This window comes from Geotrypetes seraphini, chromosome 15 (assembly GCF_902459505.1).
Source record: "Geotrypetes seraphini chromosome 15, aGeoSer1.1, whole genome shotgun sequence".
Classification (NCBI taxonomy): Eukaryota; Metazoa; Chordata; class Amphibia; order Gymnophiona; family Dermophiidae; genus Geotrypetes; species Geotrypetes seraphini.
This window is the reverse complement of record NC_047098.1, coordinates 41,507,201-41,528,415: the sequence shown is the minus strand read 5'-3', so window position 1 is coordinate 41,528,415 and position 21,215 is coordinate 41,507,201. Positions and strand designations below refer to the sequence as shown.

The following is a 21,215-nucleotide window of genomic DNA, read 5'->3' as shown; positions in this document are numbered from 1 at the left end:
ATTCAGGCTTATCATTCTCGTATATTACACATGTGTTCTGTCATGAAAATTCATTCTTGATCATTTTCTTCTGTCTTTGGCAGGGTAATTTATCTGGATCAGGAAGACAGTGCTCCAAAATGACTAAAGCTTTGATGAAAATATTATATGTTATGTTGTTGAATTGTTATGTTATTTGTTACAGTTTTTAGCAAGTTCGTGATTATATACACTTTCAATTTCTTTTTATTGTAATAGTGGATAGAAGATTTTATGGTTTGTTTTTTAGAATGTTGTGGTACAATTCTTTGTTTTCCCAGAAATATTGGTCTTATACTGTTAGGAGTTTAGATGGAGATAATTTGCAATATTAAAATACAGTAACTATAAATTGCTTTATTTTTCCATTTTTTGACTACTATATTTTCTATAATTGTATGTGACCACTTTCACAGTAATTATTTCAGTGGAACTGGAGCAATAATAAAACTACATCATTAAACATATGAGTAACCTCCCAAAGAAACCTATCATTTAGCTAATCACATTATAGAACTAAGATCAAAAGGACCTCCATTGTATTCTGCCTTCTTTTGAGTATTTCCAGGTTATGACAGAAACAGCTGTAATTTGCATCAAACTGATTTTTGTATTCCATTTGGAATGATGGGCAATATAAGCTTTGAAAGAAATATTTGTCAAAACTTAAGACCATTAAAAACTTACCCCCCCTTTTTTTTTGGGGGGGGGGTACAAAAGTGCAGAAGAGATTTTTAGCTCCGGCTGGTGAGCTGAATGGTCTGCGCTGCTTCAACGCTCATAGAAACTCTATGACCATCGGAGCAGGACAGAGCATTCAGTGCCCCGGCTGGCGCTTTTGTAAAAGCGGGGGAGGGGATTAGGTAGCTCTTTAATGGGATGACTATTTCCAAGTCGTTCCCTTCTTGGCTGGGTTGAGAACTTTTCAGCACCACCCCGTAAACCTCATAAAAGGATTCAAATGATTCGGAGGTGATTGCAGCAGCGGAGCAGTATTTCAGTAACCAGACAGAGTATTTTTTGGAAGGGTTACAGAAACTGCAAAATCATTTTAATTAATCAGACCAAAATGAAAAGCAAATGTCCTGCTACTACTTTCTAGGTTAGGAACAGGTGTCGGATATCATCGCTGAACTAAAGTATTCCTTAATATTTTATAGCACTCCTGGATGTATATAGCATGTTATAATGGGCCCGATTCTTCAAATGCTGCCTATAGAATTGGCACCGGTGCTAAACGTGATTCTATAAAAGTTAGGTGCCCCTTATAGAATATATAAGAACTAGTCGTTAAGCCCGTTACATTAACGGGTGCTAGAATTTGTCTGTCTGTATTTTTCTTTCTGTCTCTTTCCTCCCTCCATTTCCCTGTGTAGCGCTGTCTCTGCTTTCTTCCTCAGTCTCCACTCTCAAGCTGTAACATTACTGCTTAGCTTTTTCTCCCTGCAAGCATCTCTGCTCTCTTTCTCATCCCCAGTCTCTTTGCTATTTTTCTCTTCTTGCAGGGGTCTCTGCTCTCCTTTCTCTATATGTTCCTGATTCCTGCAAACTTCTGTTTTCTCTGTATGCTCTTGATCCTGTGTTTCCCTGTAGGTGTCTTTTCCCTTTTTTTTTTTTTTTTTATTCCTTCTTCATGTATGGTTGATTTATTAAAAGTTTTTTTATTTTTCCTATTTGTTGCATGCCTGTCTCCTTGGCCGCTGTATGTTTCTAATTTTTTGCTTTGTGTGCTTGTTTGTGTTTTTTTGCTGATTGTCTACTTGGTCGCTGTCAGTCTGTCTGTCTCATTGGCTGCTGTATGTCTGTATGCCTTTTTTTCAGTCTAACTCCTTGGCCACTGTATGTCTGGAAGGTTTTTTTCCCTGAATTTATCCTTGGGCATTGTAATTTTTATTTTTTTCTGTTTGTCTCCTTGGCTGTTTGTATTTTTTTGCTGTCTCTCTGTCTGTCTACTTGGACGCTGTATGTAAGTATGTCTGTCTCCTTGGCTGCTGTATGTCTGTTTGTCATTTTTTTTCCTGTGTCTCTCTCTCCTTGTCCTCTGTGTTTTGTTATTTTTTCAATCTGTGTCTTTAGCCCCCTGTCCTTCTGTGACTGTCTGTGTGTCTCTCTCTACTTGTGCACTGTTGTTTGTTTGTTTTTTTCAATCTCTCTTTAGCTCCTGATCCCCTCTCACTGACCCTTGCGCGACTGCATGTAATTCCGGTTAGGTTTCCATGGCAACCCTGCTCGCGGGTCTGTGAGTGTAGGGCCGTTTTGTCGGGTCTGGCGGCACCGGGTTGGGAAGAGTCCTGGCTCCTTTTTTGGTTTGGGCCCGTGCAGAGGGGCTCAACAGCGCACAACCACCTTTCCTTCCCTCCCTCCATCAGGTGCAGTGCAGCTCCACCAATGTTAAAAGCAGCCGCGTCGAAATCGGAGCCCTGCCACTGCCGTAGCACTTTCCCCTCTGCCTTGGTCCCGCCCCTTCTCTGACATATGGGACCGCGGCAGAGGAAACGTGTTACGGTGGCGGCAGGGCTCCAATTTCAAAGCAGCTGCTTTTAACATAGGCGGATCTGAACTGTACCTGATGGAGGAAGGGAAGGAACGGTGGGGCAAATTTGGTCAACGGCAGGAATTGTTTGGCGGACCAAACACTGTGAAACCGTGAGGAAGGCCGCCGCAGCCTCGCAGCTAGGTAGGGGGACAACAATGGCGCTTATGCTCAAGCCCCCGCCGCAGCTCCTCTCTCAATCCTGATGCGGTTCGAGAGAGGATTCGTGGTGGCGGCTTGAGCATAAGCGCAATTGTTGTCCAAGTTGCCGAGTTTGGTGACGTAAACCCGCGCATGCGCACTAAAAAAAACGCGACAGATCAGGGAACACGTTTTTTTTAGTGCGCATGCGCGTCCTACCATTTTATTATATTAGATATAGAATATAGGCAGCACTAAGCATTCTAACATTTAGGCGCATCCTATTTATGCCAAGATTTTCTTTGCCTAAGTTAGGCACCCAATGGCGCCTAACTCCAAAAACATGTCCATTCCTATTTTTAACTATTTGTTTTGCATTAGGTGCCTAACTTTGAATCAACTTCAATTAGTGCCAATTAAGAGATGTTGAGTGCTAATTAACAGCACAAATTTAGCCTATTAATTAACTTAGGCACCCACATCAGCAAGGTGTGCAGATGTAGGCACCTCACTTCATAGAATTTGGGGTAATATGTCTCTGTCCCAAAGGGCATACAATCTAAATGGGTCCCTGAGGCTATAGGAGATAAAATTAAATGCCCAGGGTCACAGGGAGTATCAGTGACAGAAACAAAATATGATTTCTGTGATTATCATCCCATTTCTCGAACTACCACTTCCTCCTCCTTTGAGTTGATGGAGAGGTACTAATTAACTAGTGGTATAGTCCTGGGTGGGCACCCTTGCTGTGGGTGGCAGGGATCCCTAAACTTTGCCTGTTCACAACTTCTTCCTCTGGCAGCCAGAACTCCTATCGCGCTTAGCAATCAGTGGAAACTGAAGATGGGGGGTGCTGGTGAAGGTGATGACGCAGGAACATTATTGCTGACTGCAGAGCTTGGTAGGAGTTCTGGCTGCTGGAGGAGGAGGTCTTCAGCTGGTAGGGCCCAAGGTATTTATATTTTGAGTTGAGGGGTTGCTGGAGAGGTTAGAATGGGAATGGCAGAGGCAGAAAGAAAATATTGTGCCCATTTACTTTAGGCTCAGGCCTACCCAAAATTCACTGTCTGGCTATGACACTGCAATTAACAGCCATTCATAAGAGAGACGGAGAATAAAATGAAAATATGAAAAAGTTCTAATAGTGCTTCTGTTTGGACAGTATAATTATAACATGAATAAATTTGTGCATTTGCATAAACTCAGTTATTTAGGGAGTACTTTTATAAGTAACCTGAAGCGCTCATCTTGAAGTACTGTTCAAAAATCATGATCTAAAGGTATGTGTTATAGTGCCCATGCTGTACCTGTCAATGCATAACAGGTCTGCCCCCAGGCTTTGCACTTACCCTATAGGAAATAATTCTCATAACTATTCACAGCAAAAGAATACTCCTAAGCATAGTCTTTTCTAAAAACACACTAATTAAATGTATTTTGAGTTTAATAAAGCAAAAATAAAAACCCAGAGAGCTATTTAGCAGATCACATTAAGGACATCCAAACCGTGCCTAAGTTCCATGCATAGAACTCATGTCTATCTGAAGCCCAAACTATGCTGAAAGGTAGACTTCCTTTACAATGCCTATTGGACCTAGTTTTACAATTGCTATGCAACTTGCTTGCTTACTGTGTAGCACACTGGTTAAACCTACAACCTTCTACCCTAATGTTGTTGGTTCGAATCCCAGTCATTCTCTCTGATGGAAGAGAAATTAATAAAAGTATTAAACAGATCCAACTCCCAGTACTACAATTATAATGAAAAACAGCATAAAATAACATCATAATAATAAAATATTATAACAGTAAGGACATTGGACGTGTAACTCTTGCCTAAAACCTGATTCTCTAAAGGACACCTAAAAATGTAGACGTCTAAACAGTGCTGAGTGCCGCTGAGCGCAATTCTTCATAGGACACCTATCTTGAAGGACTAAATGGCGCCTAACTTTAGACGCACTTTGCAGAATCAGGGCCCTAGTATATGGAATCCTACAGGGACTAACAAAAAGAAGATTATCAAAGATAAAAACCTAATCTTCCATTCCAATGTTTACCTTTGAGGAAACAACTAATCAAGCCCTTAGCTACCTTTGCCACCATTATTGAGTACTTGTACAATATGTGAGAGGTCTAGATAAAGAATGCAAAGTTTTTCTAAAAATTAGAAAGCGATTGTACATTTGGAATTTCCCAGTTAATGGAAAAGGTTTTGTTTTCCTTCACATATTGCACAGTCATTTATTTTCATATTGATACACACTGCACATTCTGAAAACTTATGAGTGGTCAGTCTCTTTTCTGTTTGTTCATGAACTGGATTGTAGACTGTGGCTGTTTTAGAGAAATAGGAAAGCACTAAAGCTAGAGTGAGCCGGATAATAATGTCTTTGTTCAAGGCATCCACTATTGCAAAAGTGGCACAGGTCAACCAACAAATAGGAGGCCCATCAACATTGCAATTATCATTTGGGCTACCTCCTCAGATCACTGAATTGTCTCTTGATTCCTTTTGTTGTGCAGCAGCCTGTAATAGACGGGACACGTCTTTATGCAACTAGTAACCACAGGGTGGCACATTCTCCTTATCATAGCACTGACTCAAGAGCATTATTAGGATAGCAAATCACGAAAAAAGCGTGGTTTTAGGTTTTTTAACTATATGAAGCAGGATTATTATTCCATTAATAAAACAAAATTATGGAAAATCTAGTGATGTTTTTATTGCTTTCCAAAGTAAACTCAATTTTTGAGTTTGTTTTGAGTGAAATGGAGCAGTGGCTGTGTTAATCCACTTTCTGAGTATGTTTTAAAACTTTATCTAAAGATTTTTTAATGGCCATTCTCAAAGGACAAGTACAATAAGCCTCTCCTCCAGTTCTTCAGGTTACAAAGGACTCCTTTTACTAAAGTTCGCTAATAGATTTAGCATGTGCTAAATGCTTAAAAGTCCATTTTATTTATATGAGCTTAGAAACATGATGGCAGATAAAAGCAAAATGGCCCATTTAGTCTGCACATCTGCAGTAACCATTTTCTCTTTCTAAGAGATCCCACGTGCCTATTCCACGCCTTCTTGAATTCAGACACAGTCTCTGTCTCCACCATTTCCTCCAGGAGACTGTTCCACACATCTACCACCCTTTCTGTAAAAAAGTATTTCCTTAGATTATTCCTAAGCCTATCACCTCTTAACTTTATCCTATGCCCTCATTCCAGAGCTGCTTTTCAAATGAAAGAGACTGACTTGACTATTCCACATAGGTATTTAAATGTCTCTTATATCTCCTCTCTCCTGTCTTCCTCCTTTCTGCAATCTTTTGCAGTTTATGAAAGCTAACCTCTTATTCCTTAACCTTCTTAGCTACTACTTTTGAGAATCAAAGCAGTCTTCTTTTCCTCTTTCTCTTACTTTTACTTACTTGCCTCACAAAAAGGTTTGTTAGGATGTGCTAAATCCATTAGTGCATCTTAGTAAAAGAATTCCAAAGCCTTTGCTAAAACTCGGGAGAGCCAAGATGATTGTGATTCTAATAACCCCCTACATACTAAAATAGATTTGAATCCTACTGCTATGGGAGTTGTTCCATAGGAAACCAGTGTGGTTGGGGAATTTTCAAACTGTAAACAACCCTGCAATTTAAGGGAGGGCCCAAGGGTGGATTGGGGGGGGGGGGATAACATAGTCCTCTCTCCCCCTTTGCTGGGTCCCACCAGCCAAATTGCTACATGATTTGAGCTCTCATAAGAAGTCCCGGCATGCTTAAAGGAAGGAAACAGCAGGGATCGGTGGCACTGTAGTTAGTTTTAAAAAACTCACAACTGAGAGAAAGCCCAGCTCAAAGAAAAACAGTTTACAAAAACAAATAATTCAAACAACATAGGAGCCATTTCACCAAGCTGTAGTAAAAGTGACCTTAGTGTCATTCCTATGCATTAAGGCTATTTTTTCTGCATGGGTAAAATGGCAAAATTTCTCCTTTGTTTTTTTCTACTGATGGCTTAATTTTTGCACTAACTTGTGATCCACTGCCACCTATTTTGTAGTGGATCACAAGTGGCTCACGCAATAACCACATGCTAATCATTTAGTGCAGTGGCCTGAGAACCTGGGGTACTGGATTTAATTTTCATAAAAACATAAGAATTGCCGCTGCTGGGTCAGACCAGTGGTCGTGCCCAGCAGTCCGCTCACGCAGCGGCCCCTAGGTCAAAGACCAGTGCCCTAACTGAGACTAGCCTTACCTGCATGCGTTCTGGTTCAGCAGGTACTTGTCTAACTTTGTCTTGAATCCCTGCAGTCACAAGGGTGACTCTGGGTAAGTCACTTAACCCTCCGCCACCCCAGGTACAAACTAAGGTACTGTGAGTGCGCTGGCTGGCTGGGGGGTAGGGGGAGGTGGCGCTATAATGCGTTAATGGAATGGATAGTGTGCAAGACATTTTTGTGGAGTATAATGTAGCTTTTTCTACATTTAACACCTGCTTTTCCTGTGGTTCTGGGTAAATCTAGTTAGAAGCACATGTGTTAGTTAAGGCCATGCCCAATAGAAACTTATGAAAAGTTGGTGCATAAATACAAAAATTAAAATCTGAATATGGATTGCAGCCAAGGCCAGAAAAACACTACAGATGAGAAAAAGCATAATAATAATTTAAACAAAGAGGTTATCCGGATAAAATTCTAAAAAAAAGCTTGGAAACGGGCATATTTTTGTCAACGGACATGGCTCTTAAAATCTTCTAGCAAGGAAACTATTAACCCTTTAGTTTGTGTTCTTCCTTTTTCTCCTCGGAGCCATCAAATTTGCAAAATAAGTAAACATTGGCCTATTCTGAAAATACATCCCCCTTTTCAACAAATTCCTAAATTTGCATTTAGAAATATAGGTGAAATGTTGAATTCTAATTATGATTCAGTTGACAGAAGTACTGTGGTGCAATCCCCTCACAAACCTTGCAATCACTGTATTTATTGCTCTTTAATATGGTCTAAGGGACCCCTAACTCCTATCCTGTTGCAAACCGCTCCGTACTTCTGTATCCTGCTGCAATCATTTGTTGCTTGTTGCAAACATCTCGTACTCTCGTTGCTTGTATCTGCTTGCAAACCGCTCTGAACATATGTATCTTGTTGTAAACTCATGTTTTTTGTTGTAATCATCGCATTCTCTCAATGCACGAATCTTGCTGTAAACCGCTTCGAACTTATGGTATAGCGGTATATAAGAAATAAAATTATTATTATAATGATCCCCCATAAAAATAAGAAATTCTTTTTGAGAACTCATACAGATTGCAATTCTATGGGTGTCATCTATTGTGTAATCTGCCCATGTGAAAAGTTATATATTGGGCACACCAAACGTAAAGTTAAGATCCGTATTGGGGAACATTTATCTAATATTAAACGCAAGCAGACACAAGCCCCTTTGGTGGCCCATTGGGTTGATAGGGGGCATTCCATTCATGATTTTCAATACACTATTCTAAAACAAATTAGTTTACCTAGGGGGGGATATTTCCCACAGACTTCTTTCTGAGGAATATCGATTTATTTATAAATGGCAAATTTTGAGCCCCCTGGGATTGAATGAGGAAATCGAGTGGTTTCAGCTGTGATTGGTCAATGTGAGGGAGGGTTTTGGTTTCCTTGGCTTCCATGACTTGCTCTGATTGGTTGTGTGACTGATTGTAAGAAAATGAATGACTGTTGAGTGTCTATAAAGTTTTACAAAATGAAGTCTCGTGTGTCTGCTCTGATCTCCAGTTTGGATAGGAGAATGCCTCCAGCCTGTAGCCGAGTAAGTTGTATTAAGATTTATATGAAGTTAAGGATTATGAATTTATGCTTAAATTGGATGAGGGTAATTTTGGTTGAACTGTAGTGTTTAAAGTGTAGTTGGAGATTTAGTTAGTTTGTAGTTTTTATCTTTAAGCTGTAGCGGTACCGGAGGATGTGATAAGCAGAAGCACACTACAGGGCTTCAAAGAGGGTCTGGACAGGTACCTGGAGGACAAAGGGATTGAGGGGTACAGATAGAAGTAGAGGTAGATAATAGGGATAGAATTAGAGGATCAGAGGCAGTTACAAAATTAGTCATGGACACTGTTCAGGCAATTAGGCCTGATGGGCCGCTGCGGGAGCAGACCGCTGGGCAGGATGGACCTCTGGTCTGACTCAGCGGAGGCAACTTCTTATGTTCTTATGTTCTGTTTACAGTGCCCCCTTCCTGACAACGCTTTTTGTGAAACTCGAGTCGAAGGGAGGCTATGGGAGTTTCAAATTCGGGGAGTCTTTATTGAGATGGATATCTGTTACGAGTGCTAGATTTGAACAAAGCATTTGCTACCTTCTTTTTGCTTATTTGAAGATAAGTGTTTTTTCATTTCTTCTTGACAATTATTACTGTATAAGGAAGGTTTAGGGACTGTGAGTGCTATGATGGTCCCTGTTGTACAACCGGCGCTTGTACTTTTAACGGTACTTTATGCATGGATCAGTTGGTGACTGAGCACTTCACTTATATTAATGAATATTTATTACTGTTACACAGCATATTGTGTTTTTTAGATATATATTGGTTCTATAACTTGTGGAGTATTTTCATGAAATAGATATATATAACACATACATAGAGGTATTAAACTGCCTCCATGTTTCTTTTTGTCTCTGCATCTTTGTGCAGTTTCCGGCCTTGATTTCATGGCTTTAATTAATGCCAGACCTTTTAGTCTGGCTTGTGGAAGATATAGGGTTTCACATTTTTTAATACAGATAGTTATATGTATCTTATGAATGCAATATACCGTGTTGCGTGTGATGTGGGTATGTGAAGGGATCCCTATGTGTGGAATGCAGGATGTTTGGTAGAATGATTTGTATTTAATTCCAAATGCTTAACATATATAAGATTCAAGAAACTTTAAGAGAGCCTAAGAGCAACATCTTGAGCTAGTTAGGACGAGACTGAAGGAATGGTTACCATGGAAACCCTCTAGAGGCCCAGTGTAAGCAAAGGTCAGCTAGTTTGACCTCCAGCATAGGAATTGGGTTTTTTCCTGTTCTTGTGTGTGTCAGTGAAACTTGAAACTGTCAGTTTTTCCAAGGCAAAGTTTCTCCTGACACAGAAAGCTATTTTGGTTTCAAAGTTTCTGGGGGTATAGTATAATGTTTATACATATGCAGAAATTTTTTTAAACAGATATATGATTTGTAAAACTTTGAGCTGATTACTATGTGAAAAGGAATTTCTTTGTTCAAAAAACCTAAGGACAGCCTCTGTTGGCTGATTGGTCGATGAGGAGTGATGTCATACTGGTCAGTGTGAAGGTATAAAGGAATGCACCAGTATAGACTCTTTGAGATCATATTTCCCAGGAGAGATGTACTTTGACATGCCTGACTTTATATGATGTCCTATACACATTACCTAATGAAAGATGCTAATTTCAAAGCTAATAAACAATAACCAATTAGAAAAGATGTGTGCAATTGTCATTCCTGGGCAACTAAGGGCATGTTAACCTGCTCAATTTGCACCCCAGATGGGAATGTCACTTTAGGGTGCTTAGGTCATATTAACCTGCTTAGGTACCTGCATGTAATATGTAGGTGGGAGGGATGGATGGAAAGCTGCTGCACATGGGGGAGAGAGAAAAAAGGAATTGTTAGATATGGGGTGGAGGAGATGAAGGGAGATGTAACAAAGAAAGGGGTGAAAGGGAAAAATCTTGCATATGGTGAAGGGGAGGGAGACATGCATGGAGAAGAGAGAGAAATGTTGGACATAGGGTAGAGAGCAGGTAGAAAGAAATGTTGCACATGATAATGGAGGGGAGGAAGGGAGAGATGCTGCATGGAGGAGAATAGAGAGGTTTGACCCAGAGCACAAGGCAGAGGGAGAGAGATGGTAGACAGTGGGAAATAAACAAATGTTGGATATGACAGTGGAACGGAAGATAAAGAGATGAAAGAAGCACACAGAAAGAAGAAAACATCAAATGGGCAGGAGACCTGGTGAGCGAGTTAACAGAAAACAAACAGAAACCAAAGCCTGGGACCAACATGATTTAAATCATAAAATGACCAGACAACAAAAGGTAGAAAAATAATTTTATTTTCTGTTTCATGATTATATGATATCAGATTTGAAATGTATATCCTGCCAGAGTTGGTGTTAGCGAGTGTGAACTAGGACCTAACAGAGAGAGGAAAAGTTTTTTGTTTTGTTTAAACCACAGCACTGGCGTGGGGTTGGAGAGGCTACAAAAATAGACCCACCAGGCAGTTTGAGATAAACATCCAATTGAGCAGGAAAAATCAATTCAATAGGCCAAATGAAATCAAATTTTTATTGGGCAGTACTAATTCGGATAAATCCTCGTGTCCAAGTTTGGGCACAGATCCTGGAGCTAAACGTTATTCTATAATCAATGCATGATGTCCTTTGGAAAGAGTGTGTATGGGATACTCCTTGGAAGGACCTTAGTGGCCTTGGAGGTGTATAAATTTTACATTAAACTTGAACCTGTTGGCCTTAATTCAATTGTAAGAAATGCTACAAGTATATGGATATTAAACTTAAATGTTCCATCCAGGGTTAGCATGTTGTTTCTTGCAGGTTGCATTTTTGATAGAACTACATGAAACACGGTGAGAGAACTGTTTTTTCCTTTTTATTTTATGTTTATAAATATTTTTAACAAAGCAGACAAAAAGGTACACTGTTAGGATAGATAATAATGAAATACAAAAGTCAGTGGGATACAGTCAAGGTCTGTTTCTGCAGCCTTCACGTTGTAGCAAAACAGTAGTATCAAACATTGAACCAGTCATTGCATAACAACGATAATCTGCATGCAGTTTATATACAGTCCAATAAAAAAAAGATTTCAATAAAAAGTGAAAAAAAAGCCCAATCGTGATACATTTTTGCTTTTCTGCTTTAGGCATACATCATGGTTTATGGGTAAACTATATTCACTGGAAACAGCTGTTTATAGAGGACCTCCTTTTTTCTGAGAATGTCATTCTTGTTCTGTAATTATAAGTGATTTTAAAATGTATCAATATATTTCCAATGCAAGAGATCCACCACAATGCCTGTACAAAACTCATGGAAGTAGCTTTTAACTAGACGCTATATTTGCATTCAAATAAGTCATGCATATTTTCATGGAACACTATAAATAACACAACTCAATGATGGTGTATTAATGAGTTTTCCTCCGCATCTAACAAGTTACTTTTCATCTGAAAAATTAAAGTATATCTAAAGCGACTAGGCAGTATTATGTTGATACATACTAGAGATGTGCATTCATAACAGACATCTGGTATTTAAGGTGCCTTTAAAAAAAAGTTTGCACAAAATCAGTTTAATGCATGTTAACCTATTAATTGATGTGTGTACAATGTTCCATGCATTAAAAAGTTCTAATGTGGATTAAAACATCTCTATTAACACAAATGTGTGAAATTAAAAAAAAAAAAAAATCAATTGAAAATCAGAAGGAAGCCAAAATATCCAGAAATGAATCAGAATCTTTTCCCCTGTGTACATCCCTGGTACATACAAAGCAGCTGTGTGATTTTCTTTATTGGAGAACTGCAATGTCCTTCTACAGCAAAATACCAATACCATGAAATCAAAATTACAACATAGCTTTTGGTTGAGTTTGCACTTTACAAAATTACAACATAGCTTTTGGTTGAGTATTAATCACCATAAGTGTTGCATCACAATGAGATACAAATCATGCTTTTGCATGTCAATACTATTTAACTTGTGGTGACTTAAATATCATTGTGTTATTTTTAGTCAGGCAGCTTTAGGGCTTTTTAAATCACATTACAAACCAAATAACATAACTTAAAGCAAATTTTTCCTGTCCCTGTGGGATCTCCCCGTCCCGTCCCCATGAGCTCTGTCCCTGCCTCTGCCCCATTCCTGCAAGCTCTGTCCTCATCTGCATAAGCCTTGAACACTTTAAAATCAAATATTACTACTACTACTACTACTAATTATTTCTATAGCACTACAGAAGTAGATTGCTGGGCCATATATATTTGATGTCGCCCTTGTCACATCTTATAGATTACATGCAGCCAAATGAGGACAATTTCCAAGAGTCATTTACCGGGTTCAAAATTGCCCACTCAATAAGTCTTCATTGATTGAATTTATGTGGCGAAAAGGATCTACTATTTTGCTTTAACTGCAGCTGCTCTTTGCTGCTAGCCCTCCCCCTGAAGCTGCTGTCCTAGGTAGCCACCTAGTCTTATCTAACGGACGTCCCCAAAGCTGCTGCCCTAGGTAGCCACCTAGTCTTACCTAATGGACGTCCTCAAAGCTGCTGCCCTAGTTAGCCACCTAGTCTTACCTAATGGACGTCCCCAAAGCTGCTGTCCTAGGTAGCCACCTAGTCTTACCTAATGGACGTCCCCAAAGCTGCTGTCCTCCTAGGTAGCCACCTAGTCTTACCTAACAGACGTCCCCAAAGCTGCTGCCCAAGGTAGCCACCTAGTCTTACCTAATGGACGTCCCCAAAGCTGCTGTCCTAGGTAGCCACCTAGTCTTACCTAATGGATGTGTCGGCCTTGCGTCAGCTAATTCACATCATAGGAGAATGTGGAGATGTGTACTGCTGCTTGTAACATAATAGCTCAACCCCTGCAAAATGTTGAAGACCACAAGCTAGAGATCCTGAGCTGTCCAGTCTATAAAGGCAGGGAAACATTTTAATCCTAGTTTTGTGTTTTGAATATGCCAGTTTTAGGAATCTGAATGTGCAGCATCTCCAGTATCTTAGTATTTTGTTCAATGTTTCTATTTCTCCAGCCTTGTACTGCAGGCAGAATCCAGTTTCTTAGGGGGGGGAGGGTCCCATGCAAATTTGCATATTTCTATTTATGATATGTTTTTTATATAAACCAAATACTTTCCACTTAATCTAACATGTTGATGAAAGGTCAATTCTACTAACAAGAGATAGCCTCAGTAATGGAGCCTACGCGTAGCCAAAATCAATGACTGGGGTATTCAGCGTAGTTATATTTGCTCCTTATTCTCCAATCATTGGCCTTACTCTTGTGAAATTACTTTATTCAAGCGAATGAATTAACTATAAATTATTTATTTAAATAATCACTTTTTTTCTTCTTATCTTTTTTTCAATTTTATAACTTATTCTTATTAAAACTTTCTATTACACTCATACTACCCCTTTCATTATACTAACATTCTATTCCTTTCACTACACTATTATTTAACTCCTTTCATAACATTCTTTCTCTCATGAACCTGCTTGCTTTCCGTTTTATCTATTGATAGTTATTTTAGACAAGGCATTCATCCAAACTTATCTTGAGTCAGCACTTATATTTCAAGACAGCCTTTCTCTCATGAACCTGCTTGCTTTCCGTTTTATCTATTGATAGTTATTTTAGACAAGGCATTCATCCAAACTTATCTTGAGTCAGCACTTGTATTTCAAGACAGCCAACGTGGCCAGCGTTTCGTGGGCGTAAACTCGAACCCACTGCATCAGGGCCAGATAATTTAGGAAACAAGTCGCTGAAAAAAGTACAAAAAAGTTCGTTTAGAAAAAAGTATTACACTCAGACTTATTATTCACGATAAGTTCACTTACTTGCTGCTCAGTATTCATTTGAAAGCGGTCTCAGTTCAACAAAATGGCGACAGCCTCGATTTAAAGACCTGGTTGTGTACTGACGTCAGTCAGAGTATCAGATTTCAATAGTGCAGGGATTCATTGATAAATGACAGAAGCTCTGCTGCCGATTTCAAAGCAGGAAACAGTCAAGCACCACACAGTGAACAGACATCACAGGATGAACAAACAACCTCTGCTTAGTAAAAATGTTGCCATTCTATTTGTTTGTTCAAACCATTAGGATACAAAGTATTTAATCTGTTGATCCAACGCTGTTCATGTTGGGCAAGTTTACGTCTGAAATTACCTCCCCTAATATCGGGTCTGACAATTTCTATAATTACAGCTTTTAGTGTCATAAATTCATGTTTCTTTGCAATACAATGTTTTGCTAATGGTGCTCCCATATTCATATTTTTAATATTGCTTTTATGTTCAGTCAACCTGACATTGAACTGCCTAGAAGTTTGACCTATATATATTAGGTTACAGGGACATCTCAAAGCATAAACTATCCCACGAGTTTTACAATTTGATGTATGATTCAGGATGTATTCCCTGTTGTCTTTGGGATTCACAAATACTTTGGTGCATTCCATCAGAGCACACATCTGACATTTATTACAGATTTGGTGACCTTCCATAGAATTATCTAGGATAGTAAACATATTTTTTGGTTGAGAAGGGCATAATATCTCCTTAAGATTCCTATTACGACGATAGGCTATCCTAAGGGAAAAATCTTTAAAGGTTCCTGATATACTCAAAATCTCCCAGTGTTTTCTCAAAGCTGGGAGATTTTGAGTATATCAGGAACCTTTAAAGATTTTTCCCTTAGGATAGCCTATCGTCGTAATAGGAATCTTAAGGAGATATTATGCCCTTCTCAACCAAAAAATATGTTTACTATCCTAGATAATTCTATGGAAGGTCACCAAATCTGTAATAAATGTCAGATGTGTGCTCTGATGGAATGCACCAAAGTATTTGTGAATCCCAAAGACAACAGGGAATACATCCTGAATCATACATCAAATTGTAAAACTCGTGGGATAGTTTATGCTTTGAGATGTCCCTGTAACCTAATATATATAGGTCAAACTTCTAGGCAGTTCAATGTCAGGTTGACTGAACATAAAAGCAATATTAAAAATATGAATATGGGAGCACCATTAGCAAAACATTGTATTGCAAAGAAACATGAATTTATGACACTAAAAGCTGTAATTATAGAAATTGTCAGACCCGATATTAGGGGAGGTAATTTCAGACGTAAACTTGCCCAACATGAACAGCGTTGGATCAACAGATTAAATACTTTGTATCCTAATGGTTTGAACAAACAAATAGAATGGCAACATTTTTACTAAGCAGAGGTTGTTTGTTCATCCTGTGATGTCTGTTCACTGTGTGGTGCTTGACTGTTTCCTGCTTTGAAATCGGCAGCAGAGCTTCTGTCATTTATCAATGAATCCCTGCACTATTGAAATCTGATACTCTGACTGACGTCAGTACACAACCAGGTCTTTAAATCGAGGCTGTCGCCATTTTGTTGAACTGAGACCGCTTTCAAATGAATACTGAGCAGCAAGTAAGTGAACTTATCGTGAATAATAAGTCTGAGTGTAATACTTTTTTCTAAACGAACTTTTTTGTACTTTTTTCAGCGACTTGTTTCCTAAATTATCTGGCCCTGATGCAGTGGGTTCGAGTTTACGCCCACGAAACGCTGGCCACGTTGGCTGTCTTGAAATACAAGTGCTGACTCAAGATAAGTTTGGATGAATGCCTTGTCTAAAATAACTATCAATAGATAAAACGGAAAGCAAGCAGGTTCATGAGAGAAAGGCTGTCTTGAAATATAAGTGCTGACTCAAGATAAGTTTGGATGAATGCCTTGTCTAAAATAACTATCAATAGATAAAATGGAAAGCAAGCAGGTTCATGAGAGAAAGAATGTTATGAAAGGAGTTAAATAATAGTGTAGTGAAAGGAATAGAATGTTAGTATAATGAAAGGGGTAGTATGAGTGTAATAGAAAGTTTTAATAAGAATAAGTTATAAAATTGAAAAAAAGATAAGAAGAAAAAAAGTGATTATTTAAATAAATAATTTATAGTTAATTCATTCGCTTGAATAAAGTAATTTCACAAGAGTAAGGCCAATGATTGGAGAATAAGGAGCAAATATAACTACGCTGAATACCCCAGTCATTGATTTTGGCTACGCGTAGGCTCCATTACTGAGGCTATCTCTTGTTAGTAGAATTGACCTTTCATCAACATGTTAGATTAAGTGGAAAGTATTTGGTTTATATTATTTGGTAAAGGTTTTTCCACTGGGGAATTTTTGTATTTAGTATGTTTTTTATATATTCAGGTTTTGCATATGCGACCAATGTGAGGTATTTTGTAGCAGCCTAGCTTGTCCTCCTTTTCCAACAAGTAGCATGTTCCAAGGACTGGAATAATACTTTTGTTGCTTTTCTAAACACTCTGGCCCGGATTCTCAAACCAGTGCCAATTTTCTAGGCGCAGTCCAAAATAGTGTTTTTAACCGAGATTTGAGGCGCATGTTGGTGCCCAGAAAATCGGCACCAGAATCGTGCCTATGTAGGTGCTTTAGGCCAGTGTTTCTCAACTCAGTCCTGGAGTTATCCCCTTGCCAGTCAGGTTTTCATGATATCCGCAGTGATAATGCATGAAAGAAATTTGCGTATAATTTGCATATAATGCTTGCTTCAGAGGCCATAAAAACTTAGGACTTAATTCAGTGGTATTCACCTTCAGTTTGAAGGTGACCAACAGATGAAATTTCAGGATATTCCTAGCGAATATGCATGAAAGAGATTACCATGCACAATACTTGTTAACAGCCTTTGAGGGCTGGAAATGATTACTACCATTCAAATGTATTATTTTTTGGTTACTTTCACTCTTTTCTTTCCATCCTCTGTTATTTGTGGAGTGGATATTCCCTTTGTTCTTTCCATGCACTATTTTTATCTGTAAATGGCGCCTAAAGTTGTGCGTGCGCATCAGTGCACATAGCCGATGTGCGCGCATAACTTAAATAATTGGCCTACTCAGTGCTGATAATTGGCACTACCTCATTACTGATGCTAATTAGCACCAATTAAAAGCTATATGCAGAATTCGGAAAGCGTGATTCTATATAAACTATGCAGTGCAAGAATTTGAAAAGGGGCAGTGACCAGATTGTGGGCGCTCCTACAAGTTATGCATATTTTTACCGAAGATGCTCAATGCACACACGCCTTAAGCACAGGCATTTAGGCCTGGTTTTAGCTGGCCTAAATGCAAACCGGCTCCAAGCACAATTCTATAAACGTTATGCGCACCTTGTAGAATCACGCTAAGCACCATTCTAGGCACTGATTTTTTTTTTTTGGCAGCCTTATATCGAATCAGGTCCTATGTATGTATATTCCTGTGCAATTATATAAGAGCACTTTTTCTGCATGTACAGCAGGTTTTATACATGGGAAAAGCTTTTATAAAATTGCCCCTCCCCCGCATGTTTTAAATTCTTTTAGTTTCTCCTCTGCCACTGATTTCTGTTAGAACAGTGTTTGCACATTCAGTGAAGCTGACTGGGAGCAGGCTGGTTCCTGCAAGACCCACTAGTGGACTTTTTAAGAGATGGGGTGAGTTTTCCTCCTTGTTATGAGTCTAGTACGCGAACCATCCTACTTTTTCTGACTCCATGCATCACTAGAGGCAGCTCCTCGTCAACTGCATATAAGTTTCAAGGTCTCTGAAAAACCTAACAACTTGCAGCATTTTACAGTAATGTAGAATAACATTGTAAAAACAATTTCTGAAAAAACATTTCAACGGTTTCTGTTATATTACAACTAAAAAAAGACGGGAGTGATGTTATTAAAGTCTGTCTGGTTCAACTAGCTGTATAGTTTGTATGTAAAAAGGCAGCTTCATGCACACCTTTGCTGCAAAAAGCTCACTGGTTGCCAATAACATATAGGATTACATATAAAATAGCTCTTTTAGTCTTCAAGACAATAAAGACCAACACACTGGCATTTATAGATAGGCTTCTGATACCACATAGTTCATCAAGAGTTCTTAGATCATCCTCACAGTTTACCCTTAACGTTCCCTCCTTGAAAATTATTGGAACACGCAGTGCTTCTATTTTTTCTGTAACTGCTCCAATGACTTGGAATTCTCTTCTTTTATACATAAGACTCGAACAAGATTTGCAGAAATTTAAGAGTAGCTTAAAGTGCCTTCTTTTTAAAGAAGCCTTTAACTGAAAAAATAAAGTTCATTCAAGAGGTAATACTTTATGATCTCTACCATCCCCAAAACAAGATTTCTAATAGCTCTCTCATTCGATCCCACTTCTGCCACTAATCCTCTTCCTCCTACCCTCCTAATGTACTTCCCTTTTATGTACTTTTTCTTCAAAAATTGTATTTCCTCCCCTCTTTCCTATTGTGTCCCGTGGTTTTAAAAAGCAATTACCCTTGTAAGTCTGATTAATATATTATGTATAAGTGATTTCTTTAAAATCATATTTTTATCTTTTGTACAACGCTTTGTAATTTGGAAAAATTTTGAATAAAATAAAAAAGTTTGAATAAACTTGAAACTTAAACTTGATGAAAGGGATTTATTTAGGCCCTCCTTTACAAAGCCGCGCTAGCGTTTTTAGCACCGGCCACAGCGGTAAGACCTCAGATGTTTGCTACGGAGTCCTTTCACTAAGGCGCACAAAGGGCTCCTTTTACTAAGGTGCGCTAGCGGTTTTAGCGCGCACTACGATGCCACTCGCGCTAAATGCTAACACCTCCATAGAGCTTGCGTTAGTATTTCTCATTTAGTACGTGGCTTGCACGCGCTAATCTTGAGCGTGCGCTAAAAAATGCTAGCGCACCTTAGTAAAAGGAGCCATAACTGATTTAGCGCACGCTAATTTATTTAGCATGTTCTAAAGATTAGCACACGCTAAATGCTAAGGCGCCCATAGAATACAACGGGCACCTAAGCATTTAGCATCCGCTCTTTACCACATGCTAAATCGGTTAGCGCACCTTAGAAAAAGGACCCCTATCACCCAACAATAATATGCAAACTTTAACCTGCAGGATAAAGGAGACAGACTCGGGGGGGGGGGGGGTGTTCCTTTTACTGAGGAGCGCTAACGATGAGCATGTGCTAAATGCTAAGATACCCATGCTAATCTTTAACGCACGCTAAATCGGTTAGTGTGACTTCGTAAAAGGACTCCTCAGGGGAGGATTAGGATAGAGGAGGCATTAATAAACATAGGCCTCTATTTACAAAATCACACTAGGTGTTCAATGCGGATTAACTGTTAACGTGGAGCTCAGAAAACAGGTCACAGTGGGTTAACAGCGCACATTGACTGCCACACTAAACACCAGCTACTTATCTTTTCTACAGCTCTACCTGAAGTATGCAGTGCTGTACAGACACTCAAAGACAGTCCCTGCTCAATAGAGCTTACCATCTGGAGAACACAAATGCATATGACAAGAGATTCTAGAAGAATGTGTTACAGGTAAGTGGTCAAGATCTAAAAGTATGTTGAAAATGGTGAGTTTAAAAAAAAACAAAAAACAAAAAAACTCTGGATTTGAATATGGCCAGAGAGGGAACCTAGCACACTGACTCAGGCAATCTGAAAGAGCAGTGTTGTGAGTTAGCAATGGAAGAGAAGGGCGCAAATAAGTGACTTGCCAGATGAATGGGAAGAAAAGTAATAATAATAATAATAGCTTTATTTATATCTCATCATACCTTTTCAGTTCAAGACACTGTAGGACAGCGAGGTGGCATTACATCAGTTAGATTTGGGAAGGAGTGGAAGATAGTTGAGTGACAGAGGTAGGAACGTGTAAGACGAGGTAGGTGATGAGCAGAATTGAAGGATCAGATATACTTGTCGAATAAGTGGGGTTTTAGTATTTTTCTGAATGAGTTTGGTATGTTAGTGCGTTCAGGATTAGGTCACTTAAGGTGCTGTTCCATATCCCTGCTTGAAAGGAGAGTGTCCTGTTAAGGAATCTTTTGAATTTGCATCCTTTGGGAGAAGGAAATGTGAACAGTAGTGTTCTGCGAGAGAGGTGGAGTTGCAGAGTAAATACATTTGTATGTGAGTAACAGAGGCTTGACCTCTATGCAGAGGTTGATGGGGTGCTAATGTGATGACAGGAGGGGTCACATGGCTGTAGCAACCCTGAAGGAAGATAAGTCATGCAGCTGCATATTTAAAAAAAAATTGCAGTGGAGACAGACAGTTACATGGGAGATCCATAATCAGTAGATATTCTATTAGGAGGCATGGAAAAGGGAGGGAGTGTGCCTTGCAGTAGAGAATGACACAGTGACAAAATTCATCACTGTTCCCATCCCTGCAGATAAGCACAGGAAACCATCTCCATGTCATTCTTTAAGGAGAGAGGGTAGAATTAGAGTATGAATGGGCCCAGCCACTGACCCTCAAGCCTTGTATAGAAGAATGCTGGTGTAGAAGGACTGAGGTTGAAATAGACACTAAAGAATGACACGGGATGGATGGTTTGAACATAAGACCATAAGCGTTGCAATACTGGGACAGACTGAAGGTCCATCAAGCCCAGTATTCTGTTTCCAGCAGTAGCCAATCCAAGCCACAAGTACTTGGCAGAAACCCAAAGAGTAGCAACATTCCAGAGCTGAGATTGTGATGTCATAATGCCTCATTCTACCAATGTCTAAAAGCCCTCCTCATCTGTGATGTCACAATGGGTTCATTATCCAATACTTGGCTCATATAAGAATCATAGTATGAA

At 39.2% G+C, this 21,215-nt stretch overlaps 1 protein-coding gene across 6 annotated transcripts in view; it reads left to right on the top strand.

Annotated features, from left to right (window-relative positions):
• Nucleotides 1-353, top strand: part of TEX14 (testis expressed 14, intercellular bridge forming factor) — a 311,576-nt gene extending 311,223 nt beyond the window's left edge. For all 6 annotated transcript variants that reach the window (XM_033922951.1, XM_033922948.1, XM_033922949.1 and 3 more), the window contains one exon: nucleotides 84-353. In XM_033922951.1, coding sequence (XP_033778842.1) covers nucleotides 84-123 — 40 coding nt within the window. In that variant the 3' untranslated portion in view covers nucleotides 124-353. The remainder of the gene's footprint in view (nucleotides 1-83) is intronic.
• Nucleotides 354-21,215: the final 20,862 nt, after the last annotated feature.